Genomic DNA, 17,107 nt, shown 5'->3' with positions numbered 1-17,107 from the left:
GACACACATGCCCCTGCCCTGTGACATCATTGCCGCACCTCTCAGCAGAGTGTCCAGAGAGAGGAGGAGGAGGTGTGAAACACTTACAGATGTGTTAACGTCACAGCGTAATTATGGATGAGTCAAGGTGTCATTAAAGGTGTCACCAAGAAAACCCTGGTTTACAAGAGCTACTAAATCCTGGTTAAACTGCTTGTATTTTTCAGTGTGTGTAAAAATCTTTAGTTTTCTATGCATGAACACGCTATAAAGGAAACAGCAGAGGATATACTTAGCACATGAAAAAAAGAAGCCAGTGGTTGGACAGGTGTAATGGAAAACTTAAGGAGGGAATCCCGCTCGGAGAGGCTCAGAATGATTAACTGTGAGAATGGAGAAACTCCCTGTAAACAGCTCTCTTCTACACTGAAGGACAATGTGCTCAGAACATCCTGTGTTCCCTCAGTCTCTTTCCTAATGGGCAGCATTCCAGGAAACACAGGCTTATCCTCATGTTCCCATGATTGGCAGGAAAAACTCTGCATTCCCATTGTCACCATGGTGGCACGTAAAGAGTGTTTTGCTGGAGAGCAGGAAAGTCCTCGCATTAAGTTGGCCTAGGCTGTCAAGAAACATGGGAAACTTAATTTGGCTTTCGATAAGGCTGCTGAAGGTCTCTGGCCTGTTCCTTAAAAGCGCACTGTGCAAAAGTCCATGATCGTCCCCTTAACTCTTTACATTTTGCACCTCACGGTTTGGTTTGTGAAGCCACTTAACACTGAGCTATGAATCTTTCAAGCCTTACAAAGACACTTAACTCAAGGGATGAACCGGTGTTGTGTCTACACATAACAGACATTTTAAAATTGTATCTATGCTTTGTTACTAGGAGCCTTTGACAAAAGCACGTCTACAAAAAACATGACAAGGATAACACAATTCTCAAATAGCTTATGCATATCTTGGCAGGGTGTGCAGTGTGTGTCCTTACGAAATTTGAGGAAACTCGACACGTGGAGGACAAAAGAAGAAGCAGCTAAAAAGGAATGCTATAACAAAAACTTTAAATCTTTGAAAGAGCCCACAACTATTGTGATTAGGCTGTTTTATTGATTTGTGTCGTGCATTTATAGCTACAGTGTTTTTTTTTTAAATTTATCAGTGAGAGAAAAACAATCATTACCTGAACATAAAGAATAATCATAGTATCAATATGATCAGATTCCTGGATGGAGATTGCTGACATGATCAGAATGGGCGTGAAGGAACGTACAAAAAAGTGGAAAAACACGAAGGACCATAATGTTTGCTTCCCAAAATGAAAAAAAAAAAAATGACCACAGTGGGAACGAAAGAAGAAAAATGTCCCAGCATTTTATTTTTTTCTATTTGTGGGCACCACATTGTAATTGACCACACAAGAGCATAAATGTGAGCAACATCAGCCACTTTTGTAGGTTGCGTTCTAGGCTCTACAAGGGTTCCCCACAGAACTCTAATTCAGTCCTGAGACATAGAACATGGATGAATGGGTGAATGAGACATAACACATCTATCACTCCCAGCGTGTAAAGCTCGCTGAGCATCATTAGACCCGGTCTACTTGCAATATTTAACATGGAGAAGAAAGGCTGATGAAACATCCACAAAGACTCTTTTCATTCCTGCAGAGGACTATTTTCACTCCTGCTCTCAGGAAGGAGATCCAGGTGTCTCAGGACCAGTTTTGACCCTGGTGCCAGACACCTGAACTGTGACCCAGCCTGATCACATCCACATGAAACAGCCATGAATTGTCTCTCAGTGCAGTTGCTTGCTGGCAGTTATTACTTATCCATCTGCTAATACTCACATTCCTATGAAGTTTATGTCATCTTTGGAGAATGCTTACATTCTTAAACTTAACAATTCCATGAGCACAGCCAATTGCAGCTCCTATATTATATTTATACATGCAAATATATTTTACTGCTTTACTTATCTTGTAATTCTGTTTACCAAAATGACCAAGACATTTCCACACTTCAAGGTGTCAAAGATTTCACATTCAGACGTGATTTGAAGACTCACCCAAGCCTCCCATAGCCTACCCTGAGAACTTCATCAAATCTGAGCATGCTGCAGTGAGCCAGCCTGTGGCCTTCAGCTCTCTTCCTAACAGCAAGCATTGCAGCTTCAGACTGAAGCAGTCATGTTGCTGTGTGCAACATAAAGTCAAACACAGTGTCCCGACTTATGCAAGCAGCCACCCAGACAGCTTGGCCAGCTGGCTTGTAAAACCACTGGAACGATGAGCAGCAATGGGAAAGAGGAGGGGGGAAAGCACCTTGCTGGGCAGCAGCAGGGAGGTGAGAAGTAGTCTGGATTTTTGGCATTCCTGGCCCACAAAGCCAGGATGTGTGCACTGGCCACAATGTGCATCGGACACTGATGCAGGAGCAGGAGGAGTTGAGGGTGGAGAGGTTGCCAGTTTGGCAGCCTGCTGCCCTGACTGTGTGCCAACCATTGTTTGTCAGCCAGACAAACTTTTCCAGACCACATGGAGGTCAGGAGTCATCAGGGATTTGTTTGTTTTCTCAGTTCAATATCTGACACCAACCACCAGCCTAAACTTCCTATCAGCTCCTCCAACAAGTCAGTTTTCCCGCATGATTCTAACAAGGCAGCACGAATGAATCCATGTCCAGTGTTTCCTTCAGACAGCTGTCATTTTTAGATTCTTTCAATGTGAGACTTCCTGGAAATCTGGCAACCAAAAAATGGCACAGAAAGAGTCGGGATCACAATTTCGAAGCAAACAGGAAGTATTTGCAGGATACGGGTGGAGGTACTGTTACTTCTGTGTCGACCACAGAGAAAGAAGAAAGACACAACAGGAACCCAGACAGGACCCACAGCAGTGAGTGGATTAGATAGAATTTATATATATGAAAACTATGCCCCTCTCACCTGGTGAGGGGTGATATATATATATGGTCTCAGTTTTCTGATAATTTCATTTTAATTGAGCATGACAGAATATCAACCAAAAAATATTTTTTAAAAACCCACACATAAAAGCCTCAGCCTCAGGGTGCTGGACTTCAGATGGTGACCCTAAAAAGTTTCTCCTTTTTATGCCACATAACTTCACCATTAAATAGAATATTTACAATGATTCCTGAAAATGGGTTTTCACTGTTGTTCCCACTTCTTTTTTTCAGGTGTCTTGGTGAACGTAACCGTTCACATTTTGTGCTACAACATGAAAATGCTAAGAAAAGAGCACACATGAATTTTACACTTTCCTTCAACATGTGGTAACTAGTAAGTGGCTGAAGGAGACTAGATACAATGTCTGAGACATTGATGGTCATTAAGTGAAACACAGAAGTTTAGTGGTGGACCAAAGTTGTGTGACCAATGTCAAATTTCTTTATTACCTACAGCTAGCATTTTATGTCTGGTGACTGTCTTATCAATATAATCTTGCAATTCAAAACATATGAAACATATTTTTGTCATTAATCCAAAAGCCTAAGTGAAGTGGTTCCATAGTGTTGTGGCTTACACAACAATATTTGCCCAACATGTAAAAGGTTCCTGTTTCAAAACTGAGATGAGACACAAATCCCCTGGGGGTTGCATCAGAATGACGAGTCAGAGTTAAATAGAAAGAAAATCCACACAGCCATCTGATGTGGTGAACCATGAGGGAGCAGCTGAAAGAACTTCAGTCCTAAAGCCTGAAGAAAAACCCACTAGCTGTTTTGTTGAGAAAGCCAAGAAGGGGCTAACTTTTGGAATTGGGATTGGGATCTTCATCCCGATCTCACATTTGTAGCAGTTTATTCTGCCCTATAAATTGTACAATAGGTTGGCATTTACTAAGTTTCATGAACTGGTGTATGGTTTTATGGTACTGAAGTACTATATGTATTATATAGTATAGTGCCAAGAAAACCCCAATGGACACATTATTATTTCGGGCAATTTATATATGATTTCTTAATTTTTACCTCCTTAATTTTTTTTTTTACATTTATTTATTACAGTCTACAGGATTTAGAAGCTGCCGGATCATGATTTAATAGAAGTTAAACTCTTCATCTAACAGTGTTTGATAAAACAGGAAATGAACAGTAAAGTAACTGAATAAAAGTTAATGATAAACATGGGCTAGTCCTGCATGTGGTGTCTGCAGGTGTGGCTGTCCTGCAGCTGTATACAAAAGACAGTCATGGTTCAGCTGGCAGCTGCCCAGGAACCAGGACAGAGGGAAGCTGTGGTCTGCACATTCCTCCTCAGCATCTAATAGCAGTGATGACAGCTGGGAGCACAGAGCACTAGCAATAACCTAGCCATTGTGCGTCTGACATAAGCAGGTGTGCTGCAGCTCCTGATGGTCACACCCCTTCCTCATGGTGCATGGAGAATGCAGCAAGTGGATTTAATCAATTAGTTTCCCTGGGTGCTGTGACTCAACAGCTTCTCTGTGGGCTATATGTGTAGTCTCCGGTGTCTTTAAATGAAGTAACTTACCTTTTTATTAAGTTATATAAAAGGGGCAAAAATGAGTGCCTCTTATTGTATCAATGCATCAAATCATAAAGAGGATCACCAGTAACAAATAAGCCCAGAGGGAATTGCTTTTTTTTTTACTGCATTCATGGTATCGACACATTTAAACCTACTGATCAGGTTCATTATGCAGGTAATAACCTGAACTTCACAATATAAAAACAAATTAATTAATAAAAATAAAATAACAGAACAATGGTTCCTTAACTTTTGTCATATATACAGTACTGTGCAACCACTTAATACTGAACAGAATTTGCAAAAAAGCAAGGCATCAACCAGTGTTTAATCTACGCATAGCAAACAGCTTGGCAAAAAAAAAAAAAACACTTTTTTATAAGATAATTTGTTATTAGCAGCCTGTCACAAAAAACATAGTTTTAATTTCTTATTGTTTTGTCTCAGTTTTGTCTCAGTTTTAATTGTTGTCTCTCATCTTTTCATCACTTCTTCCAGACTAAATGTTTTCTTCAAATAGCATGAGCAAACAGCAAAGGTAGGGGATTTTTAACATTTTAACAGTCCTTGTACGGCTGGTGTACAGCAGCCATTCAGGCCGCCATCGGCCCAAAAGTGTGTTGGTTCACCGGCAAAGTGCCCAGGAAATGCCAATGTATCCCAGATTAACAGTCCAGTCACAAAGTACCTGCAGAGGGTCAGGCAAGTCCTGAGGAGTCAGCTGAACAGTGGGAACAAGATCGGGGCTATCAACACCTACGCCCTGCTGTGCCTGTCAGATACCCTGCTGGTATAATAAGCTGGCCACTGACATCAAAACCAGGAAGCTCCTGACCATGCATGGAGTCAGTTCCACAGTCCAGGATGAGACAACGAAAATCCATGAGTACATCAGGAAGATGTAGAAGATTAGAGGCACTAATCATGGCAGCACAGGAACAAGCTCTAAGTACAAGAGCCATAGAGGCTGGGGTTTGGGGGCAGGATGCAAGAAGCTACCAGGCAGGACATACATGGACCATAATCAAGTGGCCGGCATAGTATACAGAAACATCTGTGCTGAGTATGGCCTGGAAGTCCTGAGGTCAAAATGGTAGACATGGTCGAGAATGACCGAGCTAAGTTTCTGTGGGACTTCCAGATACAGACTGACAAAATGGTGGTGGCTAACCAATCGGACATAGTAGCGGTAGACAAGCACCGGAAGACGACCACTGTGTGTAGACATAGCGATACTGAATAACAGTGACATCAGGAAGAAGGAACATGACCAGCTGGAGATGTACCAAGGACTCAGAGAGGAGCTCGAGAAGATGTGGAGGGTGAAGGTAACAGTGGTCCTGGCGGTAATTGGAGCACTGGGTGCAGTGACCCCCAAGCTAGGTGAGTGGCTCCAGCAGATCCCAGGAACAACATTGGAGACCTCTGTCCAGAAGAGTGCAGTCCAAGGAATAGTAAAAAATTCCCAGTGCAAGACCCTCAAGCTCCCACGCCTCTGGCAGAGGACCCGAGCTTGAAGGATAAGGACCATCTGCAGGGGTGAGAGAGAGTTTTTATATATATATATTCATTTATATATATTTATACATATATATACAGTGGCTTGCAAAAGTATTCGGCCCCCTTGAACTTTTCCACATTTTGTCACATTACAGCCACAAACATGAATCAATTTTATTGAACTTCCACATGAAAGACCAATACAAAGTGGTGTACACATGAGAAGTGGAACGAAAATCATACATGATTCCAAACATTTTTTACAAATAAATAACTGAAAAGTGGGGTGTGCGTAATTATTCAGCCCCCTGAGTCAATACTTTGTAGAACCACCTTTTGCTGCAATTACAGCTGCCAGTCTTTTAGGGTATGTCTCTACCAGCTTTGCACATCTACAGACTGAAATCCTTGCCCATTCTTCTTTGCAAAACAGCTCCAGCTCAGTCAGATTAGATGGACAGCGTTTGTGAACAGCAGTTTTCAGATCTTGCCACAGATTCTGGATTGGATTTAGATCTGGACTTTGACTGGGCCATTCTAACACATGGATATGTTTTGTTTTAAACCGTTCCATTGTTGCCCTGGCTTTATGTTTAGGGTCGTTGTCCTGCTGGAAGGTGAACCTCCGCCCCAGTCTCAAGTCTTTTGCAGACTCCAAGAGGTTTTCTTCCAAGATTGCCCTGTATTTGGCTCCATCCATCTTCCCATCAACTCTGACCAGCTTCCCTGTCCCTGCTGAAGAGAAGCACCCCCAGAGCATGATGCTGCCATCACCATATTTGACAGTGGGGATGGTGTGTTCAGAGTGATGTGCAGTGTTAGTTTTCCGCCACACATAGCGTTTTGCATTTTGGCCAAAAAGTTCCATTTTGGTCTCATCTGACCAGAGCACCTTCTTCCACATGTTTGCTGTGTCCACCACATGGCTTGTGGCAAACTGTAAACGGTTCTTCTTATGGTTTTCTGTTAACAATGGCTTTCTTCTTGCCACTCTTCCATAAAGGCCAATTTTGTGCAGTGCACGACTAATAGTTGTCCTATGGACAGATTCCCCCACCTGAGCTGTAGATCTCTGCAGCTCGTCCAGAGTCACCATGGGCCTCTTGGCTGCATTTCTGAACTGCACTCTCCTTGTTCGGCCTGTGAGTTTAGGTGGACGGCCTTGTCTTGGTAGGTTTACAGTTGTGCCATACTCCTTCCCCTTCTGAATGATGGCTTGAACAGTGCTCCGTGGGATGTTCAAGGCTTGGGAAATCTTTTTGTAGCCTAAGCCTGCTTTAAATTTCTCAATAACTTTATCCCTGACCTGTCTGGTGTGTTCTTTGGACTTCGTGGTGTTGTTGCTCCCAATATTCTCTTAGACAACCTCTGAGGCCGTCACAGGGCAGTTGTGGAGCTGTTTTGCAAAGAAGAATGGGCAAGAATTTCAGTCTCTAGATGTGCAAAGCTGGTAGAGACATACCCTAAAAGACTGGCAGCTGTTAATTGCAGCAAAAGGTGGTTCTACAAAGTATTGACTCAGGGGGCTGAATAATTACGCACACCCCACTTTGCAGTTATTTATTTGTAAAAAATGTTTGGAATCATGTATGATTTTCGTTCCACTTCTCACGTGTACACCACTTTGTATTGGTCTTTCACGTGGAATTCCAATAAAATTGATTCATGTTTGTGGCTGTAATGTGACAAAATGTGGAAAAGTTCAAGGGGGCCGAATACTTTTGCAAGCCACTGTGTATATATATACATATATATATATATATATATATATATATATATATATATATATATATATACATATGTGTGTGTATAAAATCGGAGAGGGAAAGGAAAAAGTTAAATAGAGTAGTAGCTCTGTCCTGACCAGTATCCTAAACCACATAGAGTAGGTGGGTTAGAGGAAGATGTTAGCCAAGATAATGTACGTTAGGGACAACACCTCTCACGCCCTGCATGAGACTATCGAGGCCCTGAGCAGCTCCTTCAGCAGTGACTGTTACAGCCATGGTGTAGGACCGAGTGCTATCGCAGGTCCCTCATGAACAATACCCACAAAGGATAAACAATGTTAAAAATCCATGGGCATTATTATCACTCCCGCTGCACGTTATGTTCATATAACCGAAAAAAATCCTGGTGTATTTTCCTATTATTATATTATTCCATCCACTGTGCAATGTACCAGTACCATTGGCAGCAAAACAGCCCCACAGCATTATGCTATCACCACCATCCTTGACTGATGATACAGTGTTCTCACCTTTATTCCTGCAAACATACCTCTTGTTATTATGGCCAAACAGCTCAATCTTTGTCTTGTCTGATCATACAACTTTTTCTCTAGAAGGTAGTTGGCTTGTCCATGTGGGCAGATGAAAATTTTAGACTAGTTTGTAGGTGCTGATTTTGGTGTAGGGACTACTCTTTTGGTCGGCACCCTCTCAGTCCATGGCACTGGAAATTTTGCTTCACTATGTATGTGAATGTGACATAGTGTTCCAGCAGTTTTCAGTTCATGGCACACTTGAGTCTTGTTGGTTCCTGGGTTGTTCACCCTAACCGGTTTCCTCTTATCTGACAGTTTGGGTCTTCTTCCAGACCTTGGGAAAATGTTGAAACTGATTTTTAATGAGTGCAGGAGTATGTTATATGAGCTTGTATGTATACTTTTGACTGTGTGCAAGAAAATCCAAAATAGATTTCAAATTTCAAAATTACATGACATTCATGCCCAAGATGAAAACATATGTAAATTTGGATAACAACTGCATGTGAAGCTGAGCACTAAGTTAAGAAGGAAAAAGAACTTTTATCAACTGGCCATGCAGAGAAATATAGTTGGAAAGGATGTGCAGTGGGTTAGGGTGTTTACAGATGTACTAACAAACGTTTCTTGTTGAGACTGAGAAGAGAGGTCCTGATCAATGAGCAGCAGAATGACTGCATGCGAATCAGAAAGAGCTCTTACAGATACAACGTTTGCTTTCTGAGTGCTGGCGGATAAGTATAGAGAAGTCAGAAGGAGGTGCATAGTGTCTGTAAATCTAGAGAAAAGATATGATCGGGTGAGTCAGTAGGAAGACAGAATGCATGTGTGTGAATGAGAAAGAGACAAGTATAAGAGTGAAGCTACAAACAGTAGAGTGAAATGTGGACGAGTTTAAATACTCAGAGTCTCCAAAGCAATGGACAGTGCACAGAGAGGTGAAGAAGAGATCATAGGTTGGTGTAAATGGAGGCAATTATTAGAAAAACTTTCCTTCACGTTTGGTGTGAACAAACTATTAGCACTCTGTAACACACTTCCACTTATGTTTGTCAGCACTTGGGGAGCTCTAACCGCTTGGGTCTGGAATCCCAGAAACCACTGCTTCACTCTGCCATCCCTGCAACAGGTTTCAGGAGATACAGACAAAAAGGACTCTGGAGGAGTCACGATTCATAATGTCATCAGAAGATAGAAAAAGCCAAGCCAACCAAGTGGCAGCGTGAAAACAGAACTGAAGACACTTGCAAGATTTAGCTAAAAATGACTGAGGCCAGAACATCAAAAAGTGCTGCCTCTCCCTACAGCAAATCTGAGGTTATTTGACCTGCACACTGCATATTTAGTACGCTAGAATAAACAAACTGGTATTTCAAAGGAACTTTAGTGTGGGAGCTGGCAAAGTAGCCGACTGACAGAGAGTGTCCTGTTAGTGGGCAGGGGAAAGGTGGCACCACCACACAGCACTGCCTGTGATTCAGAGGGGAAAATGTTATCGCAGTAAAGCTGTAAACACAAAATGTTCCAGAGCTCCCCTACGGGAATTGGGGCACTAGCACATAAAGCTCATTGTGCCCAAGGAAGCTGGAAAACCATGTACAGTAAATGGAAATCAAGTCATTTTTAATGAAATGACAGCACATAAGGTATTGTACATATGAAAAAAAAAAAAAGGCCTGGCTGTATTTTGTTTCCTTTGGTAAACTAACAACATTACTTGTTTACTTAGTAGCTAGCAGCACGCACTAATACCCGGTGACAAATATTCAGTGTTACTGGGAACTAAAATTAGGCATAGGTGTTTGTGCTGATATTCAACTGAACTGAGGTCATTTATTCAAAGGGCTCTTTGAAAGTCTTCAAGGTTTAGGGTGTAATAATTTGGGACCAACCTGAATGGACAGCATGCTTTTGAAATCTGGGTTTCTGTAGCTTTAAAATACAATTTATACAATCAAATCAAGCCAAGGAAACTCATTTGTAAACAAAACGCTGTTAGTATTAAAGCTATTCTTGCTTCTGCTGTTGTTGGTCCTTAAACCAGCCATGGAGAAGAGCAAAGCTATAACACACACATAGGAGAAACTGAGTTTTAAAAACAATCAAAGTTTTCACTGCAGCCGCTTCCTGTGTTTTTACCTTTTTTTTCATCTTTGACATTCTTTCACATTTCTCCTACTTCCAGTGTTTTCCAAACTCCACTATCACTCCCCGTATGCTGTGGCTGTGTACTGCCAGCAGGGGCCAATGTGGCACAAACAACCACTCTGGGATACTCTGGTTCTTTTTATGTTGTCAGCCTGAGCCACAGAGAAGGCCTAAGTCATGATATCAAATGGATTTCTTTATAATGAAATGAAAGCTAATGTTTAAAAACAGTAAAAGTGTCCTCTGACTGTTCTTCTGACTCGAGCCTTGCAAGTTTGACTTTGAGTTGAGGCCTCCCTCCCTGTTGCTCTGTCCCACATTTGTCATCCACATTTATGAAGTGAGAAACAAAGGAAATTGTTGCCTTTGACAACTTACTTCATGCATGTGTGTCTTTGAACTGTGGGAGGAAGCTGGTGTACCTGGAGATTACCTATGCAGGCACTGAGAAAGCTTCATGCAGTAAGGCTGGTGTTATAACAAGCAACCTTTTTACTATGAGGAGACAAAGAGCAATGTGGTGGCAACAGTGATGAATCAGGCAGCAATAATTGCATTCATTAATAGCACTAATTACATTGTTAAAATGGCACCAGATGATTGGTGGGATATACTCTGCAACAAGTGAACAGCTTTTGAAGGTAATGCAACAGAAGCAAAGACATGAAGGATGAGGGTCTAAGTGGCTTTCACAAGCACGAAACCAGTGACAAGTCATTAGCTGTTTGATGACCCGTAGCTCATGTGAACACTTCTCCCTCCTCTACCATACAAACTGTATGGTAAAGATGCATACAGCTTGTGAATGTCAGGACAAATCATAGGGAATCGACAATAGTGGCCTTGCTTGATGAATCATGGTTTTCTTTTACATCGTGTTACATCAAGAAATGAGAATAAGAAGAAGGCATGCTGATGAAGCAATGTGATGACAAAGTTCAGTGAAACCTCATATTCTGACATTCATATTTATGTTGACACCTAGAATAAACCTAAATCTTGTTGAAGTCCACATAGACGCCTTCGTAGCAAAGACCTACTCCGCAGGATAATGTTTTATGCCGTTTTTTTGTATTTTATGATTAAAAGGTCTTAGAGGATGTAATCTTTAAAAAAAAAAAATCAAGTTGTAGTTTAACTGTACAAATCTCCCAGACCCAAAAGTCCTGGAACAACTGCTTCCAGGACTTTTGGGTCAGTGCTGCACCATAGTGACCCGATATTAGATAGTTTATATTAGGTTGGTTTTCCTGTTGTACCTGGTGTGGCTGGATAACTGACAGGAAATGACTTTACAATAACAAGTATGTCCTTTTACAAGTATCCTTGGCATACATGAGAAGTTTATGAGGAGTTGAGACAGAATTCATTTCCAGCCTTCCTGCATGGAGGCCAGGGTAATCAGTGAAATACGTGATCAACAAGCACTCTCTACACACGACACTGAAGACTAAACCCAGCAAAAAATAGTTGTGTTTGTATCAGCACTTTGATCTTTGGAAGCTAATTCCCACTCTCACTGTGAATTGTCCAACGGAATCCCTCAAAAAAAAAACAGTCCTAGACCTAGGGAGGGTCACAGACCTCTTTGTCTTTGCTGTGTCAGCCTCTGATTTCCGGGTCAATATAGACTTCAAATGAGGCACTCTTAAGTTCTTTCTAAACAACAGAACACTCAGTTTAGCAATTTACACTGCATTTATAAGGTAGCATGCGTTCTTCCACTTTGTTTTCAGTGCATTTTTTTGTTGATAAATATGGTTTTATGCTTTTGATAACATAACAGCGGTGTAGTGCTGTTTTGTTAGCTAAGTTTACTGTGGCTTCCCAACTTGTGCAGATTTGGGTTCTTTCCCATCTTTCCCATTTCCCCAATTTCAAGGTGAAATGTTTTGGCTTTATGTTTTTTCTGAATCTCACCAGTTACAGACCCGGAGATGGGTCATTTTTTTCCCCCTACAAGTTTGGCTTACAGTTTTCCATGTACGTGTTGCCTGGAAGGAGGCACTGCTCTAAAGAAAGTGTCAGCGCAGCATAAGTAAAAAAGATCTTCCCTGTAAAATGAGTGACTGCAACCCTGATCTTTCAGTTGTGCAATGAGTCACCACTACAAGTCCAATAGTAACACTGTGAGGAATCACGAAGTCGTTTTTGACCAGAATATGTCATTCAAAGTACATATTAAACAAATATATTTAATATTTGTGCATATATGCATTTGTGCAATATCTCTAAAATAGAAACATTCTGTCTCAGAGTGACACTGAAAAACTAGTTCATGTGTTTATTACTTCTAGGCTGGACTACTGTAATTCATTATTATTGAGATGTCCTAACAACTCTCTAAAAATCCTTCAGTTGATCCAAACTGCTGCAGCAAGAGTACTGACAGGGACTAGAAAGAGATGGAAGATTTCTTCCATATTGTCTTCTCTTCATTGGCTCCCTGTTAAATCCAGAGTCAAATATGAGATCCTGCTCCTCACATACAAAGTCTTGAATAATCAGGCCCCATGTTCTCTTAACTCTTGAAGACCTCATAGGCAGGGGTGCACATAAGTGGTCCGCAGGTGCGCATGCGCTGTCAAAATAAAAGATGCGCACCAGATAAGAAGTTGCAACGCGCGTTTGCGTACATATAAAAGGCACTGTTTTTGTCCGCTAGAGTGGGATTTTCACGGCATATTCTGCACCACATCTCTGTGCGTTCATCATTTGTTTGAAGCCAGCTCACCTCCTGCAACCACTTTTCCGAGAATACGCGCTTCTTTTGCGGTTCGGACTCCTTCTGACATTGCTTTGGAGGTGGAGGAACACCAAAGTAATTGCTTAAAGGAGCTTGCTTCTTCGACATCTTTAAGAGTTCTAAACAAATGTTTTTCCTCCTCCAGAAAATCTTATGTACGCAAACGCCTGTTGCAACTTCTTATCTGGTGCGCGTCTTGTATTTTGACAGCAAATGCGCACCTGCGGACCACTTATGTGCACCCCTGCTCATAGGACCATATCCAGTTCAGGCTCATCTTCTGTGCAACCAGCTCCCAGTTTGGATTCGCGAGACAGACACCTCCTCCACCAAGTTAGCGCTCCACTTAAACTGTGGACAACCTTATTCCAAAATGGGTTAAATTCATTTTTCACCATGGACGTCTATACAGACCATCCCATAATGACAAAGTGAAAAAAATTTGCATCAAATTCAAAAAATTAATCAAAAATAAAAAAAATACAATATGTACATAAGTATTCACAGCCTTTGCACAATAATATGTTGAAGCATCTTTGTCAGCAATTACAGTCTTACATCTTTTTGAGGATGACACTACAAGCTCAGCTTGGTGTATTTTTTCTCCAGTTCCTCTTTACAGAACTTCAAGCTCCGTCACATTGGATGGGAGCATCACAGCCACGTGCTTCGCCCCAATCCAAGGTCCTGAGGAGGTTATCATCAAAGGTGTCTTTGATCATTGCTGCATTCATCATTCCCTCAACCCTGGCTTGCTTTCCAGTTCCTGCTACCAAAAATCATCCCCACAGCATGATGCTGCCCCCACCATGCTTTGCTGTAGGGATGGTATTGGCCTTTTGGTGAAGGGTGCCTGGTTTCCTCCAGTCATAGCTCTTGACATTCAGGTGGTGTGAATGTCCTGGTGGTTCCAAACTTTGTTCATTTACAGTCCTGTCTTGGAGGTCTACAGGCAATTCATTGGTTTTCATAGCTTGATTTGTGCACTGTCATGCACTGTCAACTCTGTGAGCATATTTTCTGCCAAGGTGTGACATGTTGGGGCAACTTCACTAGATTAATCCGCCAGTGTTTTAACACATTATGGTCCCAACACATTAATTTCAGTTCTGAGTCACAGTTTGGTAAGGATTAAGAACCAAAACTGCTTGTTTAGGTTTAAGATCACGTTTTGGGTTTAAATGCCACTTTCTCAGACCCCGTCTGGCAGAAAGCCATGAACGCTAACTTCTCTCCCATAAGCAGTTATTTGGTTTTTATGACAACTCTTATAAAGACTACTGAAAATAGTAAAAAAATAAAAAATTTTCCCTTTAGTTATAAATGTCACAGTGATGCTTTTTTCCTTTCCTTTTTGCAGACAAATGCTGAGGATCAGTAGGAGCTTGGCCTGTTTTAAAGACAGTTACCTGGTGAGTGGCTATGTTAGAAAAATCAAACAAAAAGTAGAAAAGTTCCCACCTGATCCTCTCAGGTCTGAGGATTTTGTACCATCATACTATGAAAATTTACAGTTACAGGCCCTCTGAGGACATCAGGGTGGATAAATGTTGGTGCTTTTATTCACTTTATCACCATCATCTTTGAGACCCAGATTAATCTAAGATCTGTTAAAAACTGCAGCCCTTGTCAAGTGTCATATTCTAAAGCTAAAAATCACATACTCGTTCATAAAACGGCACCTATTCGAGTATGAAGATAAAATTATACATTCCTTCATAAATTACCAAATATGGTGTACAAAAACACTGTAATTGTTTTGTTTTCTGTATGCAAATAAAGTTATTTTCAGCATTAATTGATACAAAATAACTATGAGTTGGTGCATAAAAACTGACCTGGAGTAAACTGCCTGATGCTTAACATTTCATGGGAAAGCAAGGCTAAAAAAATGCTTTTTCTGAGGACTTGTAACATCAAAGCTAGATTCAGTTTATTAGTCCCACATGTTTTTTATGTTGGGAAAAATCTGAATGTTAGCCTTGAAAAAATACCAAGTCACTAACTGTACTTAAAACAATGAGCCAATGAAAATTTGACAGCTATATCCCACTGGAAATAACTACTCAGAACTCATTTATTAGTTTATATATACATATATGTATATATGTGTGTGTGTATATATTTTTTTCTTTCCATATTTTTATGGAATTTAAAGCTGCTAGATTTAAATATAAGTTGCTGTACTGGAGCACTGAAAACACTCCACAGGCTAACATTGGAACCCCCTAACAGACTAAATGTATTAAAGGTCCACTTCACGCCAACTAAAACTAGCAAAAAGGAAAACTAGGAATTTTTGGCTTTCCTCAGATTTGAATTGAATTCACTAATTCCTGCAACCTTTCATTTGACACCGAGCGCACATTTTCCTACAGGTTGCTCGTCAGCCTGATGGCGCCTTCAGTTACTCAGCAGCAGTGTAGCTTTCCTTGGGTCTAGAGCTCCCTCTCCTGGTTATTGGCAGACATCCCACTAAAGAGGTAATCATGCTTTGTGCTTTAACTTATAACCAATCAATAGTTTTTATAGGTAAATAAAAGGATGATGTTCACTTCAGTAAATGTTCCTGAAATAGCCAGGACTGAACTTAAACAGTTACTTAACAGTAAAATTGTAAAACACACAGCAATGAACCAGAGAGTCAATAAAGGCCACATATCTCTGATCATTTATTTTTTGAAATTAATATCAGCTTAACAAAAGTATGTAAAAGTTCAGTTTTTAAAACTGTGATTAAAAACTAAGTGAGTACAGTCTGAAATCATTTATTCCTGCAAGCGAATCTGCCACGTTAAAATCTGGGACTGAACTGATTGCATCATCAACTGTTATTAAACAAGTACAGAAAGGTATTTCATTAGATTCCTCTAATTACAGGCTTTCAAGACTGAATCTTTGCTTTGTCTGCAGCAGCCGATCAATGACCAGGATCACACAGAGCTGCAGAGCTAGGCTGACCGTCCTCTGCCCAGTCCATCAGCAGAAGCTTCTCTTTCGCCTTCACGGCTCTACCGTGGAGACACAGCTGATACACCTTGCAGTGTTTGTAGCTTTGAAAATTAAAAGACGCAGACTAATAGTGTTCTGGTTCCATGTCAGTTCAACCAGTCCAGATCATCATCATCCTCATCATCACCAAACAGAGGAGCAGGTGGTGGACGCCCCTTTAGGCTCTGGACACAAAGCAGAGGCAAAAAAAAAAAAAAAAAAAGAAGAAGAAGAAAATCACAAATACTGTCCAAGTGCTATAACATCTCTGACACAACACAGAGGGGAAGGGCTGGGTTTAGTGGGATGAGTTAAAAGCGCTCAATCAAATCTGAGAGCTTTGCCTGAACTCTACAGATCCTTCCTTACCATCTCCTCTTCCTCTTCCTCCTCGCTGGGTGCTGCGGAAGGATTGGCAGGAGTTGTGTTCTGGAAAAATGGCTCCTCTCCATTTTCCTCATCAATTCTCCCAGTCAGACTGAGAAAATAGCAGAAAGAAGTGGGGCGAGGCAATAAAGCCAGCAGGATAGAGTTTATATGAGCGTTAAGGCTACGTTCACATGCTCAATTCCGATTTTTTGATCAAATCTGTTTTTTTTGTCTGCTTGTTCACACTGCAAATAAAATGTGACAGCAAACGCGCTCTAGTGTGAACGCTCAAAGCGGCCCGCATGCGCAAAAGAAGACGTCACACATAGAGCTGGGCGATAAAACGATAACGATATGTATTGCGAAATAACTTTTTCTCGATAGAAAAATTAAACTATTGCGATAGGCCTCATCTCTCTTGTCCTCTTTAAAAAAAAAAAAAAAAAAAAAAAAAAAAAAAAAAGAACAGCCAATCCAAATTAAGTAGCGCAGAGCCGAACCAATCACAGCCGCAGCGTCACGTTACGTGACTTGTTACGTACAGCACAAGCGCCAAGGCGCACATGTGTATTTGTTTTTGCAGCTGTGCA

At 41.1% G+C, this 17,107-nt stretch overlaps 1 protein-coding gene across 5 annotated transcripts in view; it reads right to left on the bottom strand.

Moving 5' to 3' along the window:
• Positions 1-15,805: 15,805 nt before the first annotated feature.
• fkbp15b (FKBP prolyl isomerase family member 15b) overlaps positions 15,806-17,107 on the bottom strand; it is a 30,342-nt gene continuing 29,040 nt past the window's right edge. For all 5 annotated transcript variants that reach the window (XM_019365930.1, XM_019365928.2, XM_025896983.1 and 2 more), the window contains 2 exons: positions 16,518-16,626; positions 15,806-16,333 (listed from right to left, as the gene is read on the bottom strand). In XM_019365930.1, coding sequence (XP_019221475.1) covers positions 16,256-16,333; positions 16,518-16,626 — 187 coding nt within the window. In that variant the 3' untranslated portion in view covers positions 15,806-16,255. The remainder of the gene's footprint in view (positions 16,334-16,517; positions 16,627-17,107) is intronic.

The sequence above is a fragment of the Oreochromis niloticus genome, linkage group LG12 (assembly GCF_001858045.2).
Source record: "Oreochromis niloticus isolate F11D_XX linkage group LG12, O_niloticus_UMD_NMBU, whole genome shotgun sequence".
NCBI lineage: Eukaryota > Metazoa > Chordata > Actinopteri > Cichliformes > Cichlidae > Oreochromis > Oreochromis niloticus.
Note: the sequence above shows the minus strand (reverse complement) of the source record. Positions and strands in the feature narration are given on the sequence as shown.